The 19,111-nt window shown below is 39.8% G+C and overlaps 1 protein-coding gene across 5 annotated transcripts in view; it reads left to right on the top strand.

The window, feature by feature from the left end:
- Positions 1-19,111, top strand: part of DIP2B (disco interacting protein 2 homolog B) — a 246,041-nt gene that overhangs the window by 195,479 nt on the left and 31,451 nt on the right. For all 5 annotated transcript variants that reach the window (XM_082421288.1, XM_082421286.1, XM_082421287.1 and 2 more), the window contains 10 exons: positions 542-644; positions 1,830-1,894; positions 3,962-4,055; positions 4,524-4,643; positions 6,108-6,222; positions 7,041-7,180; positions 7,831-7,967; positions 11,048-11,128; positions 13,691-13,818; positions 15,554-15,668. In XM_082421288.1, the coding sequence (XP_082277414.1) occupies positions 542-644; positions 1,830-1,894; positions 3,962-4,055; positions 4,524-4,643; positions 6,108-6,222; positions 7,041-7,180; positions 7,831-7,967; positions 11,048-11,128; positions 13,691-13,818; positions 15,554-15,668 (1,098 nt within the window). The remainder of the gene's footprint in view (positions 1-541; positions 645-1,829; positions 1,895-3,961; positions 4,056-4,523; positions 4,644-6,107; positions 6,223-7,040; positions 7,181-7,830; positions 7,968-11,047; positions 11,129-13,690; positions 13,819-15,553; positions 15,669-19,111) is intronic.

Raw genomic sequence — 19,111 nt, 5'->3', positions numbered from 1 at the left:
GATAAAGTACCGTATGCAGTATGTGCTTTTGATTTAACAATAAAAACGTGACTGATCTTGGTAAAAAGCAACTTGAATGGAGCATCGAGGTAAAAGCGAAATTATAGTTGATTGATTTGGAGGAGTGAATAGGCCATTTCCCAGTCTCCCCTCCCAGCCGGGAGCTGCTGATAGACAGGGACCACAGCTTCCACACCTTTAGCTCTTGCTCTTGCCGTGTAGTTGATACTGTGCTTCTGTTAACCCAGCTGAAGTCACATGTTTGTTTTAGCTTCTTTAGCAGCCACTTCACACTGACAACTAATTAAACTTTTAAGAATTTTTCACACATACTTTTGTTGAGCTTTGACATTACCCAGTCCTATCTTTGTGTGATTAGAGTTTGGGGCCCAAGTGCATAGCCTCAGATATTTATATGAAACGTTAAATTCAGCCCATCGTCATGGCTTTTCGGGGTTTCGTTTTTGGATTCTAGTTTTGTCATTTGAAATAACCCATTTTGTTGTTTCTTGTGTTTTTGTTTTTGTGGTTTTTTTTCTAGTATAAAACAAGCAAAGAAGGGAGTGTCATGGGAGTTACAGTGTCCCGCCTTGCAATGCTGTCTCACTGCCAAGCTCTGTCCCAGGCCTGCAATTATTCTGAAGGTCAGACTTCACCCCGTGACTGCCTGCACTGTGAGCTCAGATCTGTGTGACTACGAGCAGCGTGCTCGGTGACCGGACTCCAGTTAATGACCGCATTCAGAGGGAAAGCTCTAAGACACATTCTTGGCTTGCTTTCTTCTTTTTCACAAATATGCTGTAATTTAAAGGAACTAAAATTCTGGGCAAACCAAATATGTAAAGCATGATTTCTAGAGTGCAGAAATAGAAAACTAATTAAAACCATGTGCTTATTAGCTGCGGAATGTCAGGTACCTCCATCTCCCCATGCATTAGAGCTGCCACCAGCTGTATGGAGTTAGAGTCAAAGAAATTCTGCTACCAAAAAACACAAATTAAAACACAAAAATGTATTCTGGGTTGTTGGACTTTAGATGTGTTGATATATATTGTGTAATGACTATTTCCCTTAGAATGTTCTTCACAATATTAATTTTTTTAGTGTTTTATTTTCCTTTCATAGAATGAAACAAGTTAATACATGCTCATTATAGCAGCATTATAGAGCTGCGTTCTTGTCTGGTTAAAAATATATATGTGCGTGTGTGTAATGAAATCAATCAAAATGCCAACAAATGCAGTTGTTTATTATATAATACATTCATATACTGGGTTATACGCTGAGGTATTATAACTCATGTTCTTGAATATTAAAGATTGTTTCAGTATATCATTAAGTGGAAACAAATTAGATACAGAGCAGTATGTGCCAATTTTGCTAGTCAAGTATCTATCTCTATGTAAGCATTATAAGTATATAAGCTTAGAATTATATGTGCATGTATGTAGATATAATATATAGATATATACATACACCAACATTTTTTGTTTTCTCTAGGAAGTATAATTTTTTACATATGCTTGTGAAACTTCCAAAGTTTCTAAAACAAACATGTGTTCCTTATATAATTAGGAAAAAATTATCTCGAAGACAGTGCCAAAGTCAAGGAATTCCAAACTCATTGTTTCTTCTGTGACCACATCACCCTGTGATCAGTCCCCCAGCCAATTTGAGGGGACCCTCAAGTAATTAGAAGACCCTGAGAACTTTTAGTGGTTTCTTTAAAAGTACCAAATCAGTTGTTTAATAGAGGCAAGTGACATAATTTTGCTACTTAACACTAAAGATGATTTCCTTGTGTTTTTTCCTATTTTTTTCTCTTTTAGGGGAAACAGTAGTAAATGTTTTAGACTTTAAGAAGGATGCTGGGCTATGGCATGGCATGTTTGCGGTAAGCTACACAGAATCAAGGCCTTTAGTGTAAATTGTACTTATGATTCAGGTCACTGTGTGTGCTATGTAACCACAACATCACTCAGTGCTTGTTTGAAATTTAAGCCCCTAAAAGATCAGTAGTATTTTCCAGGGGAATTTGATTTTGTGATACGAATGGTAATTTTTTTAAAGGAGAATGTAATTCTGTTTTTTCTTCATTGTGTGGTTGGGCATATCTTTCACATAATAGTATGTAGGAGAACTTAGGATCAAAAATCTTTTAAATATCTGCTATGATGACTCAAAGCTTATAAAGTTCTACAAATGACTATATGTTTATTTATAATTTTCAAAAAACTATGAGAGTCACCTCTTCTCTTTTCTGAAGAAAAGATTACTTAAATATATCTGGAACTTTGCAACTGTGTTTAATAATATCTAACCTTTCCATTGGACAGAATGTCTTGAATGAGTCCAAGCTGCAATGAAAGAGTAGAATAACAAGGTAGATGAGACTGCTTTCCATAACAGAGGAACAGGTACCATCCTAAGGGAGTTAGAAAAAGGTGACTTCCTCCCAGCTGTGGCCTCAGTTTTTATGGAAGAGGTGACAGTTGAGTTGGACTAAAAAATGGGTAAGATGTAGCCATATAGAGATATTTGGGGGGTGGAAGTAGAAGGGGGGACATTTCAAGTGGGAAAAGCTACATATGGAGTGTGCTGATTAGGAGGGGAGAGAGAAGAGATACAGTATCCTGCAGTTGAAAGGACCTTTGAGAGTATCTCGTCACACATTGCAGGAGTCAGAGAAACAGTAGGAAATGAAGCATGGGGAAGAGGAGTGGTTTCCCTTTTCTCCCAGGACCCCTCAAATTATTTTTTTAAAAAACCTTATTCCTTGAGCATACATGCTTTCTAGCTCTTTTCTAAAGTCCTTCCCATTTTGTTTTTTTTATCAGCGGTTAAGAAACCCTTGTAAGGAGTTAGAGGGAATCTTCTCTCTCTGCTACACAGAGCAAGATAGGGGCACGTGTGAAGAAGTAGTTATACACACCATTCTTTCCCTGAAATCCAAAAGTTTGTCACCATAGCTAGAAACTTGGGGGAGGGAGGAAAAAGAGGTTTACAGTGGTATTTTGGTATCCTTGGGCCACTTGGGTGGTGAACAAAATGGCTAGTCTAAGTACCAAGACTTAACTACTCTGTCAGGCTGGGTCTCTTTGGGGACAGGGGGTCCTGGGTATGTTCGGTTTGGGTGGCAGGAGAGACACCAGATTGCATGACCCCCTCAGGTTCCTCAGCTTTATCTACCCAAACACCTAACAGGTCTGGGCAGGATCTCCGGTAAACGACAGGGAAACGTTGATTTCTTGCTGTGTAAGACCCAGCCCTTTGTGGTATGTGGCAAGCATAAACATGATGAAAGCACTTAGAGGGTTGGAGAGCAGTTTGGCAGTTATCTGTTCAGTGGTAAAAGCACACATCCTATGACTCAGCAGTACAAATTTTCTGTACCTACCCTAGAGAAACACTTACACACGTGCCAGGGAAATGAGTATAAATATGTTCCTTGAAACATTGTTTGTAATTGCAAAAAAAAATTGTCAATAATAGGGAAATGCCCAAATAAATTGTGGTACAGTCATACTATAGAATACTATGCAGCAGGTCAAAAAAATTGTATAGATCTCTTATACTGATGTACATAGATATAGCTCTGGAACAATTTAAGTGAAAAAAAAGCAAGTTGTAGATATATGTATAGTGTGATGCCTTTTATGTTAAAAATACTTTTATGTTTCTCTGGGGATGAATATATATGTAAATACATGGGAAAAAGACTGGAAGGATCCGTGGCAGATTCATAACAATGATTATCTCTGAGGAAGAAAGAAGGGAACCAGGTTTGAGAATAGGTAGCAAAGGAGGCTTCAACCTTATAGTTAATATTTTCATTTTTTTTTTCAAAGAGCATGTGTTTGACTATTGTATGGTTAAAATTGTTAACAAAATATCAGTTCAGTTTTAAAATGCTAAGTATGTATTAGGTATTGATTACTTTTTATCTTTCTTTGCTTTTCAGAATGTAATGAATAAGATGCATACAATTAGTGTACCCTACTCTGTTATGAAGACTTGCCCTCTCTCTTGGGTCCAAAGAGTACATGCCCACAAAGGTAGTTACACACAGCATCTAAGCTTTGATTATGTGACTGTTTGCAATTTCAGGGATTTTCAAATTGCTCTTCTAGAGACATAATTCTATGCCTTGGTGCCTTGACAGATTTTAGAGTTTGGTTATTAAAAAATTAGATATGTTGTCTAGTTCATCTCACTTGATGTCCATTCTTAAGAATTGTGCCTGAATCTGGGCCCTGAATTAGATTTATTGGGTGCTTTGGTGTTCGAAGCTTCCTCGGCTAGGATACGAGGCCTGCCTGCAGGTTACAGTGAGCAAGGCAGTCGTGTGTCCAGTCAGTCGCCGCTGCCTCGGAGCACCTGGAACAATTTCTTTGAAACCTTTTTTATTTTCTCTAAGTGAAAATCATGATTCCTAAAATAAGTAAAAATGTTTTTATTATAATATATTAATATCTACCAAATTTAACATGTGTGTATTGACTTTATCTCTTTTGCATTTATAGCCAAGGTTGCTTTAGTAAAATGCCGAGACTTGCACTGGGCTATGATGGCACATCGGGACCAGAGAGATGTGAGCTTGAGCTCCCTCCGCATGTTGATTGTGACTGACGGAGCGAATCCCTGTGAGTATTTCTAGAGTGTCAGTCTGGGAATATCCTTTCCTTTGGTAGTCTGAGGTTTTCATCCCCTTTCTGTAAGCATTTTTTTTTTAATATCTGTATTGAGAGATAATTCACATACCATAAAACTTGCCCATTTAAAGTACCCTTCCATGGGGGACTTCCCTGGCAGTCCAGTGGTTAAGAATTTGCCTTCCAATGCAGGGGGTGTGGGTTCGATCCCTGGTCGGGGAGCTAAGATCCCACATGCCTCCTGGCCAAAAAACTAAAACATAAAACAACAGAAGCAATATTGTAGCAAATTCAATAAAGACTTTAAAAATGGTCCACATCAAAAAAAATCTTTTAAAAAATTAAAAAAAAATAAAGTACAGTTCAGTGGTTTCAGTATATTCACAGAGTTAGTTGTACAACTATCACCATTGACCTGAATTTAGAACATCATCATCCCAAAAGAAACCCCATACCCATTAGCAGTCACTCCCCATTTCCCATCCTCTGTCCCCTAGCCCTAGGCAACTGCTAATCTACTCCCTGTCTCTATATGTTTATCTATTCTGGACATTTCACATAAATGTAGTCATGCTATATGTGGTCCTTTGTGGCTGGCTCCTTTCACTTAGCATGTTTTCAAGGTCCCTCCATGTTGTAGCATGTGTCTGTACTTTATTCCTTTATATTGCCATATAATATTCTATTGTATAGATATACTACATTTTATATAGTCATTCATCATTTGATGGACCTGTAAGCTTTTAAAACCACTCCACGCTCACTCATTTAGGTCCTTTCTCTATCATGTAACTAAAAAGAGCTATGAGAAGGTAACTTGATATAGCCAGGTGTCTGGACTTTATGTAAATTCCCTGTCACCAAATCTAAGGAGTTTGTAAAAGCTTTTAGAGACCTTACCGTGTTGCCTGCTTTTCCTGACAAGCACAAACATCTTGAGGCTCCACAGGGTAGGGTCAGGTAAAGCATTAGATACTACTGTGTTCTTTGTCATCAGTGGATTTTTGTCAGTAGTCACAATGATCATCTTGGTATAAAACACAGACCTGGGACTGACCTTAATAAGAAACAAGTCAGAGAATACATGAACAGGATGGAACTAAGCCAGAGTATTAGTAATGCACTGGCTAAACTGCAGTAGTTACTTCAGGAAGAGTTGCTTGCTTCCAAACTGGCTACCTGTTGCCTGCAGTGCATCTCTGCTATTGGTTGGGCAGTTTGGTAGGAGCAGCCTTATTTTAAGTTGTAACTTTCGATAGTGTCACTGACCTTTCATGGGCTAGATGAGCATTTGTTTGTCCTTGAAACCTATCAACCATTTCACAGGCACAGTAAAATATTTGCATGGAATTGATGATGATGTCCAGATGTGTCGTCTTTCTATTCTTTACCAGTTTCCTGCAATAATGAAAATCATATTTTTGGCTTTCAAGTTGATCTGTTTCAACTCCTCAGGGTCTGTGTCATCCTGTGATGCCTTCCTGAGTCTGTTCCAAAGCCATGGTCTGAAAACTGAGGCCATCTGTCCGTGTGCTACTTCTGCCGAAGCCATGACTGTCGCGATCCGCAGGTATCGTTCAGAATGTTGGTGCTCTTGATGTATGTTACAACTTTGATCAAATGTGCAGAATTGACCAGGTGATGACAAGGGGTGTGATCTAATTTTCTGCTTCATAATCCTAAAAGTGAAAATGACTTTGTAAAGCAGTTTGAAGCATCTCATTTATTTTTCCCACTCTTACCCTAAGTGTAACTGGTAAACTGAAATTTTACTTTAGTTATTATCATCTCGTATTTGTGAATTAGTTCTTTTTCTGTCTTGTTTTGCCCTTCAGAATCCTTAGTTAGCATCTTAGACTACAAGTAGACTGCTCTTGCAAAGTCTACTTTGCAAGAACTTATATATATGCAAAGTACCTATATAGAGAGTACACCCAAGCCAGTATATTCCTTTTATTTATTTATTTTTTAATTGAAGTATAGTTGATTTAGTGTTGTGCCAGTCTCTGCTGTACAGCAAAGTGACTTGGTTATACACATATATACCTTCTTTTTTTTTTTATACAGTAGAACCTTGTTGTTTATCCATTCTAAATGTAATAGTTTGCATCTACCAACCCCAAACTCCCAGTCCATCCCGCTCCCTCCCCCTCCCCCTTGCAAGCCAGTATATTCTTAACAACTGATTAAAATTTACTTTTTCCATCTGAATGAAAGTTCACCATGTTTTGCACATGTAAATTTGATTAATTTGGCATGTTTTGGGTAGAGAAAAATGCGGATTTTTGTGTGTGTGGTAGCCAGAGGAAATTACCTTTCCTACATGTTCATACTTTTCTCTTAGTATCATTTAATTTGCCAAATTTCATGAGTTTATTTTGTTTTCAGGCCTGGAGTTCCAGGGGCGCCTTTGCCGGGAAGAGCCATTCTCTCCATGAATGGATTGAGCTATGGGGTAATACGGGTCAACACTGAAGATAAAAATTCAGCACTGACGGTTCAGGATGTGGGACATGTAATGCCCGGGGGTGAGTTCTCAGGAGCACCATTTGGTGTTTCATGAAGATTCGTCTTTAGAGATAGTGGAGCCTGATAAAATATGAGATCCAAAACCAGGAATCCAAAATTTAGTACTAAGTCACTTCATTTCTCAAAGCCTCTCTAAGAGTTAAGTGATTCTAATCATACTTATTTCCAGCAGAAATTGGATGATTTAATTGTGAATGTTTCAGTTACAGTTGTTCACATGGAAAGCTAAGTACTGAGTGATACTAAAGTTGTCCGGTTTTCACTGTAATTGCCAAGACGATGGGCTGGCAGAAAGTTAAGAGTACATTGCTTCCTGTGTGTTTGAATTTGATCTGTGTAAGGGTAAATTAATTTAACCTGTTTCTTTGGACTTTGCAGTCATTTTTAATAAGTTACTGTCTTTAAAAGCTTCGGTCTGCATCTATTGTATGTTTTATTTGCTGAATTTAAAAAATTCTTTATTATCAGGGATGAAAGATGGAAATTTCAGATATACCTATGTAGCGTCAGGTCTGTTTTTAACATTCCTGTTTGGTATTCTTACTTAATGCCACTCAGTGAATGCAAAACTTTCGTGGGTTCACAAGGATGAGGCTGTATTTTCGAAGGTTTTCCAGACTGTCCCTTGACTATACTTTCTGTACACTAGGGACGATGTGCATTGTGAGGCCCGATGGACCTCCCCAGCTCTGCAAAACAGATGAAATTGGAGAAATCTGTGTCAGCTCCAGAACAGGAGGCATGATGTACTTTGGGCTTGCTGGTGTGACAAAAAATACATTTGAGGTACGTGACGTTAAAGTTTCACGGGGAATGTGCTGCATGAGGTCAGTGTCACTAGGGCAGCTGAGCTGGCTGACGGGAAATAGCACAGCGTAGCTGTTGGGAGTGTGTGCTCCAGAGCTAGACTGCCCGAGGTCCAGCCCTGACTGCCGTGCACTAGTTGAGCTGCTTAACCTCTCTGTGCCCCAATTTCCTTCTTTTTAAAATGTGAGTAATGATAGTATCTACCATAGGAATGTTGTGAGAGCGAGTTAATGTTTATAGAGTGCTTAGACCAGTACCTGGCACACAGGAAGTGCCCTTGTTTATCCCTTACATATATTAAGAGTAGGAGGCCTCACAGAAATTCACCCTGGTGAATGTGCCATGGTTTGAGCGTTATAAGACCCAAAATTTAATTCTGAGAGTGCAGTGAGAATGGATCCATCTCTCAAGAGTAGACTCGAGTTAACCACGCTTGTAAAGACTGATGTAAACCAGAATGCCAGCTTCCTAATGAAAAATGAAAACCTGGCTTGTCACGGGGGCAGATTGTTGCCGTTATTCAGTCTTTCAGTGAGAGAAATATTTATTGAGCACCTTCTGCATGTCTGGCACTATTCTCCATGCTTGTGGTACATCAGGAAAATACATAAAACTCAAATAGCTCATATTTCAGTGGAACTAGCACATCGTTTTTCTGCAGGCAGTTCTGCATGTGAAGCCAAATTGTAATGAAAGTTTGCCTGGTGAGCCTGGAAATCAGAACAGGCATAATTAATTGTCTGTATTTCCTAATTGGGATTAACCTGCCACAGGGTACCTTTTAGGGAAAAGAGAACTCCAGTTTATGGGCCATGTCCCCTTCACACTAGACAGGGCTTATATGACCACTGCCAATTTTCAGTCTTTGAGCTTTCCTTTTCTATAACCTAGACTAGTGGTTCTCAGTCTCAATATGGCAGGGCACATCTGTCTACCATCCCACTTGAAAGTCAGTGCATGTAATTATGTAATAATAGATGTAAATGGCAGGAGAGTGTTATCTGTATGTGTGGTGTGATGTGGCTGAAAAAGGCTCCATCATCTATGTTTATACAGCCTAAAATGGTATAATATAAATTACTAAATGTCTATTATTACCATCACCATCATCATCATCATCATCATCACCATCACCATCACCATCACTATCACTACTACATTCTTGACCTACCTTCAAAAGTTGTGACCAATTCATAAACTCTTAAAGCGCATGTTTACTGCCATTCTCTTGGTTTACTTTCACAGGTGACTAGTTATCTCTGCTGAGTTTTTATACATTTTACTAATTTAAATCTCACCTTATTTCTCTTACTTTTAAGTGCTTGGACTACATATGTTTCCAATATCTGAGTTTTTCTTCATTGCATTTTCCTTATATAAATAAGATCTTCAAGCAGTGTTTGAAGATACTAATAATATTTTATTACGTTGCCTCCCCTGGGAGGGCAAGTGCCTAGCTAAAATTCTCAGATTTGTTACTAAGCTGCTAGGTCCATAGTGATGAAGAAATTTTGAAATCTGCAGGATAAATTTAATGACAGTGAAGTACAATAATAATACTAACCAAAAAAGGAGAAGAAAACTGTTGCACTGGTTTTGCAAATTAAAGTTTCTAATATTTTTCTTACTGGATTCTTATATTTAAACCCTGAGAGAATTTTTCAATGTGGTTAACACTTCACTAGAACAAAAGATCTAAAAATAGCTGCTTAGAAAATAAAAGTGTATTTTAAAAATAAGCTACTGGTAGGGAATTCCCTGGCGGTCCAGTGGTTAGGACTCCTTGCTTTCACTGCTGAGGGCCCAGGTTCATTCCCTGGTTGGGGAACTAAGATCTCACAAGCCGTGTGGTGCAGCCAGAAAAAAAAAAAAAAAAAGCTTCTGGTGAGAAAAACTTTGCAACACATATGAATGCAAAGAGCTAATTTTCCATTGTCATCTCTTACTAGCTATTTTATAAATGTTAGCTCTTGTTATAGTTGTTCCCTGTGTAAAAAAAGAAGTCTTAAAAATTAAAGGGAAAAATCCAATCAAATAGAAATAATAGACAGGAGATATGACCAGTCTGTTCACAAAAGAAATACAAATGGCCGGTAGACAAAGGAAAAGAAATTCATCCATGTTAGTAATAAAGAAATGCAACTAAAATAACAGTGGGATTTCTTTTTTTGCCTACCAGATTGGCAAAGTTTAGAAAAATTGATAACATGTAATATTAGCCAGAGTATGGGAAAAACATTCTAATATGGTATTGGTGGAGTGTAAATTGCTATAATAATTTCGTAGGACAGCCTGTTAAAATTGAAAAGACTCATGCCTTTTGTACAAATGCACAGAAATATGTACAGCAGTATTCAGTAAAGCACTGTTCGTAATAGTGAAAAATTAGAATGACCTACCTAGCCAGAAAGACTGGTTACATTCTAATAGTGCTAATTCTGATGGTTTCCTGAGTACCGACTCTAGGCCAGGCACTGTGCTTGCATCTACAAATCTATTTATATTCCCTTGATCTTTACCCTAAGCCTGTGATAGGCATTGAGAGTTCCATTTTATGGCTAAAGAAACTGAGGTTTAGAGAAATGCAGGAACCTTCCCAAGGCCCACATTACTAGTAAGTGGCAGAGACACACGTTGAACTTACATCTGACTCCAAGGGCTATGTTATCTCATCCCCCCATGTGATGGTATATTATAGAACTCTTGTACAAAGAGAGCTAGATTGACTATTACCAACTTGTAAAGCTATCCAAAATACATACACTATACGAAACACATATAATATGTGAAAAAGCAAGTTACAAAATAGTATATATAATATGATCCCTTAAAAAAATTCTTAGTATGTTAATATGTGAATCTAAAAAAGTCTGGAGAGATAAACAACAAATTATAAATGTTTGTTATGTCTTAAGCAGGTGGGATTACTGGATTCACTATTTTTTATAATTTTAGTTTTCAACAAGCATGTATTACTGTTTTATTTTTTTGTTAAGACTTTTTAAAAATCAAATACTTTTTTTTTTAAGCTAACATTTTCACTTTCTGCTGTCTTTTAGGTGATTCCACTGAATTCCGCGGGCTCTCCTGTTGGGGATGTACCGTTCATCCGGTCGGGATTACTGGGGTTTGTAGGGCCAGTAAGTGACACTTTCATATTTGTTTTGGTGCATCTGATCCAAATATTTGTACTTTAGTTCACAGAACAAATTCTTATTAGTCCAAGAGTATTACAGGGCCGCTTAACTTATATTTAGAGCAGTTCCTGTAAAAATGTCATAAAATGAGTAATGTTTATTGCTCCAGTTACCCAAATTCATTTTATTCCTTCAAACTAAGACATTATCTTTTATTTTCAAAACTCTTTTCACTTCTTCTTCCTACGTTGCATTGATTTGATTAATATATTTCAGTAAGTTAGAAGAGTGCTGAAAAAGTTACCTTCAATAGCAAAGGGAAACCATAATAGTGTACAAATCATTTTCATACAGATTATCAGTACTACACCAGGTGTAACAGTAAATTCTCTGAATGAAAACAATTCATTTCTCAGCAGATGGTATTTACAGGCATTGGGTTTACAGAGACAATTAGGTTACAAAACCTGTTCTCAAAGAGCTCACAGTTAGTTTCATGAGCCGGTGAGGAAGGCAGAGAGGCAGAGCATGAAGGGCTTTGCATGACATAATGGGAAGTTTGGATTTTATTTTGTAAGTAATAGACCTTCATTATCATAGTTGAGCCCACATATCTCCCTCCATCTCTTAATTACCTCCTTACCCTCTCTTTTTTTCTCCTCATAACAGTTCAAGTTCTATAAGAAAAGATCTAATTTTATTTTATTTCTTCCCCACCATTTATGGGTGACAGTGGGGTTGAGGACATACCTCTAAGAGAATCACTCTCCTAGAAAGAGACATCTATACCTACTGTCTTGACTTCTTCACTCAGCACCAAGAAATTCTCAGAGACCCGGCTCCTTTTAGCTTCCAGTCCACTATTGAGGTTCAAGATGGAGCTCCAGCCATCACATCTGCATTCCAGGAAACAGGACAGAAGAAAGGGTGTAGTCCTACTATCTCTTAAGAGAAATTCCCTGAAGCTGCTGAGCAACACTTCTACTTATATCTCGTTGTTCTGAACTAGTCACCTGGCCACACATAGCTGCAAGGGAGGCTGAAATGCAGGCTTTATTTTGGTCAGCCATGCCCAGCTAGAAATTCTACTGCTGTGAAAGAAATGGAAAAATAGATGTTGGAGGACTAGCAGTGACTGTCTTGTTCTCTTTATTCACTTCCACCGTAGGACTTTTCAGACTGTGTTGAAAATGGCTGATTTTCTTCTGTCTTCTGGGATGACAGAAGGATGGGCCAGTAGCTTCTTGAGACTAGAGATTATGTCTTACTTACAAAGCCTAGTCAGTGTACGGCCTAGTCAGTGTATGGCACTACATTGTGCTTAGTAAATCAATTAGTGACATTCAAATGGAGATGACTACTAGATAATTCAATATACGTAAATGGTCCAAAAACTTAGGAATTCTATAATGAATGGGAAAAGTTAATTTATTGCAAATGGGTCTGGGAAAATTATTGATAAAAATTATATGAAATAATAAATAATAGAATTATTTATACAGTGATGCTTTGAGGACAGCAGACTTTGACAGCAGACTTTCCTGCAGCTCGGTTATTTTTTTGGAAAGGAGAGGCTCCTACAATTCCTTAGACCTTTCTTTATTAACTTATTTCTAATATTACCGGATGGAAACGTTACCCTTATAAATCTGAGACATTCATTCTCACATTAAAACTGTTTTACTCTCTTCCTAATTCCAGTGTTAAATGGTCTAACAATTTTCCCCTCTGCATCCATCCCATGAATAAGTACAGAAAATGAACTAATACATAATCATGGCTGGGAAAAAACTGTGCTCATTTGGCATCCTAGTTGCTTTCTTATAAAATTCCTCCCTGGGACTTCCCTGGTGGTCCAGTGGTTAAGACTCCACACTTCCACTGCAAGGGGCACAGGTTTGACCCCTGGTCGGGGAACTAGGATCCCAACATGCCTTGCAGTGCGGCAAAAAAATAAAATAAAATTCCTCCCTAAGAATGAATATGGGGCTTCCCTGGTGGCGCAGTGGTTAAGAATCCGCCTGCCAATGCAGGAGACACGGGTTTGAGCCCTGGTCCGGGAAGATCCCACATGCTGCGGAGCAACTAAGCCCGTGAACCACAATTACTGAGCCTGCGCTCTAGAGCCTGCGAGCCACAAACTACTGAGCCTGCGCGCCTCAACTACTGAAGCCCGTACACCTAGAGCCCATGCTCCGCAACAAGAGAAGCCACCCCAATGAGAAGCCTGCACACTGCAACGAAGAGTAACCCCCGCTCGCCGCAAGTAGAGAAAAGCCCGCGCAGAGCAACGAAGACCCAGTGCAGTCAAAAATAAATTAAAAAATAAGTAAATTAATTAATTAAAAAAGAATGAATATGAATGGATTCCCTTCTTATATACTATTAAGACCGCATTAATTGTAAGATGCCACTGATTCTGAGATGTCGAGATGTGAAACACTTTTTTAGAATCCATAAAATACGATATTTTCTTTCCTACCGTTTTTATGAGATTTATTTCAAGGCAGGAAGTAAAATGTCTGTTTTGCTATTTAAATTATGTAAATCATTGTTACCTTTCAGGGCAGCTTGGTTTTCGTGGTTGGAAAAATGGATGGGTTACTGATGGTTAGTGGTCGAAGACATAATGCTGATGACATTGTTGCTACTGGATTGGCTGTTGAATCAATAAAGACTGTTTATAGAGGAAGGTGAGTAGTACAGAGTTCAAAGGTTAGCACTTCCGGTGGAATCTAAAGATGTCTTTATAGGGTGATTTGAGTGGTATTCTGTAGATGCTCTAGATTAGGTTGTTTTTGATTAAGTGTAGCAGAAACCAGGCTTTGATTATTTATCTTAAAATGTCTGGTTCTTTGGCTGTAATTGAGAAGCTGTAACCATATCCTGTATTTCAGTTTTTAATTACTACTGTTTGTTGAATCCTGAAGACTGAGGAGATTTCTGAAACACTGAACTTCCTACATTCCTTCAATACAGAAGTCGCCCCATTCAGTCTAATTGAGATAGATGCTACTCTGTAGGAGTTTACATCTAAGAATTGTTCTCTTACTTCACGCTAAATTATTACCATTTTAATGTAGAGATTGACATAGTACATAAGTGCTAATTTCAAATTCCATGGATGAAGTCAATTAGATATCCTTTTTTCTTTGCTTATTAACTCAAGAAAAGATATTTGGCATATATTTGAGTAATTGATGTCCTGTTCAGTAGTTTTCAGTCATGGATATATGTCTTTAAAGCAATCCTGGTGTCCCTTAGTTTTTCAAACAGTAGAAAAATTAAACCACTAGAGAACCAGTTCCTGAAATGTATAGTTTTTTGTAATGGTGTGGCTTCCTGTGAGATGTAAACTCCATGGGGCACTGGACCTTCTGTCTTTGGTCACAGTCACATCCCCAGCACTCAGCACAGCCCCTGGCACGCAGTAGGTGTTCATTAAATATGTGTGGATGAAAGGAAAGAAGGAAGGGAGGTGGTCAGGCTTGCTGCCGTTCTCAGCCCTCCAGTGCCTTCGCATTACTTCATACATTCATTCAGCAAGCGTTCATTGGGTGCCAACTGTGTGCCACTGTTCTGGATGCTCAGGGTGTGGCAGTGAACAGCACAGGCCGCGTCTCTGCCCGCGGGAACTCACATTCTCATTGGGGGAAGAGCAGGTAACCACATAGGGAGACAGATACTACGTGAGCTGGTGATGAGTACCGTGCAGGAAGGACACACGGGGTGGTGGCGCCTGCGGGTTATACGGGGAGTCTGGGAATGCCTCACTAGCAGGGGGACGTTTGAGCCGAGACCTCACTCAGAGCATCCCCCTCCCCCCGCCTCCAGGTCCTCCGCGACCACCCGGGCGGGTCTGACCTCTCCCCACCACTCTCTGCTTCACCACCCTGCTCCAGGCACACTGGCCTTCTTGCTGTTCCTCAAACCTGCCAAGCTCGTTCCTACCTCAGAACCTTTTCGCTTTCCGTTCCTTCCGCCCGGAAACCTCTTCCTCCAGATCTCCGCGCGGCTCGCGTCCTCACCTCATTCAGGTCTCTGCTCCAATGTCCGCTCCTCAGGGAGGCGCTGCCCGCCCCCCACCCCAACCCACACACTGCTCCGCCCCCGCCCTGCCTCGGTCCCCCGGTGTATAGCGCGACGTGACATTATTTCATATTGTTTGTTCTGTCTCTGACACGCAAGCTCCACAAAGACAGGGACTTCGGCTTATTTATCGCTACGTCCCACTATTCACGGCAGTGGCGCTTAGTACACGTTTTTTGAGTCCTCGTTTTGATGGTAATGATTGTGACGTTTTCTTTTCTAAACTACTCCTTCCTGGGCAGTGCGGTGGGGATGTCTCCTCTCTGTAATTCCAACTGAGCAAAGCAAATAGGACTGGTTGTGAAGGGAGTCCTGATGTGTTTGATCTGTCTCTCTTAGAATTGCTGTGTTTTCTGTGTCTGTATTTTATGATGAGCGCATCGTGGTGGTTGCGGAACAAAGACCTGACGCTTCCGAGGAAGATAGTTTCCAGTGGATGAGCCGTGTGCTACAGGTGAGCGCACCTGGGGTCTCTGTCGGGGAGGTTGACGTTGCTGTCAAAGGCAGCAGAAGCCACTGCTGAAGCATTTTCTTCAGTGGACCAGTTATATTGCCTTGTTTTTTTTTTCCTGCCAGTAGCTACTCAAATATTCTAGCTACTGTTAGCAAAAGCAGATAATACCACACCTCCTTGTGTACCACAAAGTATTTTTCTGCTCAGGTTGCCAAAAACAATTGAATTTGACTTGCCTCAGCAAGTTCTTTCACTCTTTTGTGCCTGAGTGTTAACTACCCATGAACATTTTAACTGTCCAAGTGTGGAACACATCTTTGACATAATCAGTCCCCATGTCAGCAGCTGCAGTCTTACTGCATGCTACAAGTGGTGCCTAGAGTGTGAGGAATCCAATACGAGCTGCTGTTCTTACTTTGAAGGAGCTTTACTGTGGAGTTAGAGATCTAGGTGAAGTAAACCACTAGGGAAGGAGAAAGATTTGGGCTCAGTATAAGGGAAATGTTTCTAGGGGAGCAGGCTAGAATGATGAAGAGAGCCTAGTATTCATTTAGAATCATACTTTGAATCCCAGCTCCACTCCCTACCACATAAGTGCCTTTAGGCAACTTACTTAACCTCACTGAGTCTATTTTCTCATCTGTAAAGTGGGGATAAAATTATATTACAGAGCTATTGGAAGGTTAATTGATGGTAATTAGATAATGAATTGAAATATTTAGTGCCTGCCTTCAGTAAAAGATGATGGTGATTATTATTAACATAAAAAGGAATAATCATAAGCATATCTCCCAATAAGGAGTTCAGGGAGGCCCACTCTATCTTAAATAACATTCCCTTTAACTCTCTGTCCCCTCACTCTTCTCTATTTTCTGCTTAGTATTTATCAGCATGTAAGTGTCTTTATATTTATTGTTTTCTACATCCACTATAATAGAAGACCCATGAAAGCCAATAGTTACTCTCTCTTGTTCCTGTTAGTCCAGAACCAGATAGCTATGCCAGCACATCATCAGAGTAGGCTCAGTAAATATTTGTTGGATAAATGGATGGTCCAGAGAAAGCATGGACTGTCCTTACCATTCAACTTATATGTATTGGGATAGTTCCCAATGTCTATAAGTTGTCTGCTTGGGGCATTTGGATTTATTTATTGCCAGTTAGTAGTAATGTTGTAGAAATGTTGTAAGCGTGAGATGAGTGATAGCACTAGATGACTTTTAAGATTCTTCCTATCTGCAGGGTCTGTGATTCTGAATTATCAGTTGGTATAGCATAGGCTGTTTATAGTGCAAAATCAGAGAAAGGAAAGAGAATACTGAAGATAGACTAGATAGAAAAAACTGTGAAGAAAGTGGGACTGCGTGATCTCTGAAGACGGTTAATAATCAGACCTGCAAAGAGAATTTTTTTATACTGTTCATACTTTCAAACACACTGCTTATTTCATTCAGAAAGAACTTTGGGGGATAGTGGTAGAATCTTGTGGTTGAATTATGTATTTTTTCCAGTTACAGGAAGCAAATTTCCCAGGTTATTTGTTATTTTTCCCTGGAAAGCAACTATAGGAATTAAATGCAGTGCTAACTTACTAATCCAAATTTTTGTTAAAGTCATTTGGGGTCTGATTTGGGTGTGAAATAAGAAGGCATTATCTTTTTTTTTTTAATTAATTAATTTATTTGTTTGTTTCTTTAATTTTTGGCTGTGTTGGGTCTTCGTTGCTGCATGCGGGCTTTCTCTAGTGGCGGCGAGCGGGGGCTACTCTTCGTTGCAGTGCGCGGGCTTCTCATTGCGGTGGCTTCTCTTGTTGCGAAGCACGGGCTCCAGGCGCACAGGCTTCAGCAGTTGTGGCACGTGGGCTCAGTAGTTGTGGCACACGGGCTTATTTGCTCTGCAGCATGTGGGATCTTCCCAGGCCAGGGCTCAAACCCACGTTCCTTGCATTGGCAGGCAGATTCTTAACCACTGCACCACCAGGGAAGCCCAAGAAGGCATTACCTTATATGTAGCTTCTCTGCTTGGGGTACTTGGATCCATAGTAGAACATTAAGAACTCCGTATGTTCTGGTAGGTTAGAGCCCAGAGGTTGTTTAATTCCAGGTCTGTGTATGATATAAACTAAACACCCAACTCAACACCTTCTAAGGAACGTCGTCAGTGGATGACTTACCAGGTGGCGTATTTTCAGTGAGGAATCCAGGCTACACATGATACATTTGCTAACTTCCTGTATATTCTAAGATACCCAAGACTTAGGAACTCTTCCAGACTTCCCATTTCCTAGTTATCTCTGTTGGTTAGTGGATTAGTCTGAAGAATATGCTTTTCAAGTTTATTCCTCTGCCCTTTCAAGTCATTTTAATAAAAGGCCTTGTCTGTCTTTTATGACTCTTGGTCCATTCGTCTTCTCAGGCTGGATCTCCTTTTCAGTAAGATTTGTGGGTAGTACAAAAGAACCCTCTCAACTGGCATGTTTAGAAATAGTATTGATAGTTGGTCAGTTAGTTTTCAAAGGTGATTGAAGCAGAAGACCATAACAATGAGAAATTCTTCAAGTATTAAATTTTAACACAAAACATAACAAGTGAGCCTTCATTTGATGCAGAGGAGTGTGAGTGTGAGTTATACCAGTTTGAGTTCCAGGTCAGCTTACTTCCATAAACTACATCCAAAAGCATTGTCTTTGGTTTCTGGTTTCATTTCCTTTAAGTTAGACTGGAACGTGAGTATTTGAAAAGAAACTTACCTTTTAGAATTAACTTGCCCATTCCTATCAACAGTAGGAGTTCACCTCTAATGAGTCTTTCAAAAGCATAACTCTTCCTATTTTGCATTCATATTTTATCAGTGGATATAATAGTTAATTATATGAGCACAGTAACAAGAACAGCAGCTGTAAAAGGTATAGAAGCAGGCACAGCTGACACTCAGTGAGCACACAGGTGTGTGGCTGGGAACAGGGGTGCACTGAGGGAGCTGTTGGCCTCCAGGACTCGGTGTGCGGTGGGCCTCACCTGGATGTTTTGCAGAGGGGATGCCTAGTAACCTGGTGAACCACTTAAGCAAGGGCTTACTTACAGAGCTTCTGTTTTGTTCATAATAAAAATACTGGGACTTCCCTGGTGGCGCAGTGGTTAAGAATCCGCCTGCCAACGCAGGGGACACGGGTTCGAGCCCTGGTCCGGGAAGATCCTACATGCCGCGGAGCAGCTAAGCCCGTGTGCCACAACTACTGAGCCCGTGTGCCACAATTACTGAAGCTCGCGCGCCTAGAGCCCATGCTCCGCAACAAGCCACTGCAATGAGAAGCCCGTGCACCGCAATGAAGAGTAGCCCCCACTCGCCGCAACTAGAGAAAGCCCGCACGCAGCAACGAAGACCCAGTGCAGCCAAAATTAAATAAATTTATAAAAAATAAATAAATAAAATTTAAAAATTTT

The sequence above is a fragment of the Balaenoptera physalus genome, assembly GCF_965194825.1.
Source record: "Balaenoptera physalus genome assembly, chromosome: 13".
In the NCBI taxonomy this organism is placed as follows: Eukaryota; Metazoa; Chordata; class Mammalia; order Artiodactyla; family Balaenopteridae; genus Balaenoptera; species Balaenoptera physalus.
Note: the sequence above shows the minus strand (reverse complement) of the source record. Positions and strands in the feature narration are given on the sequence as shown.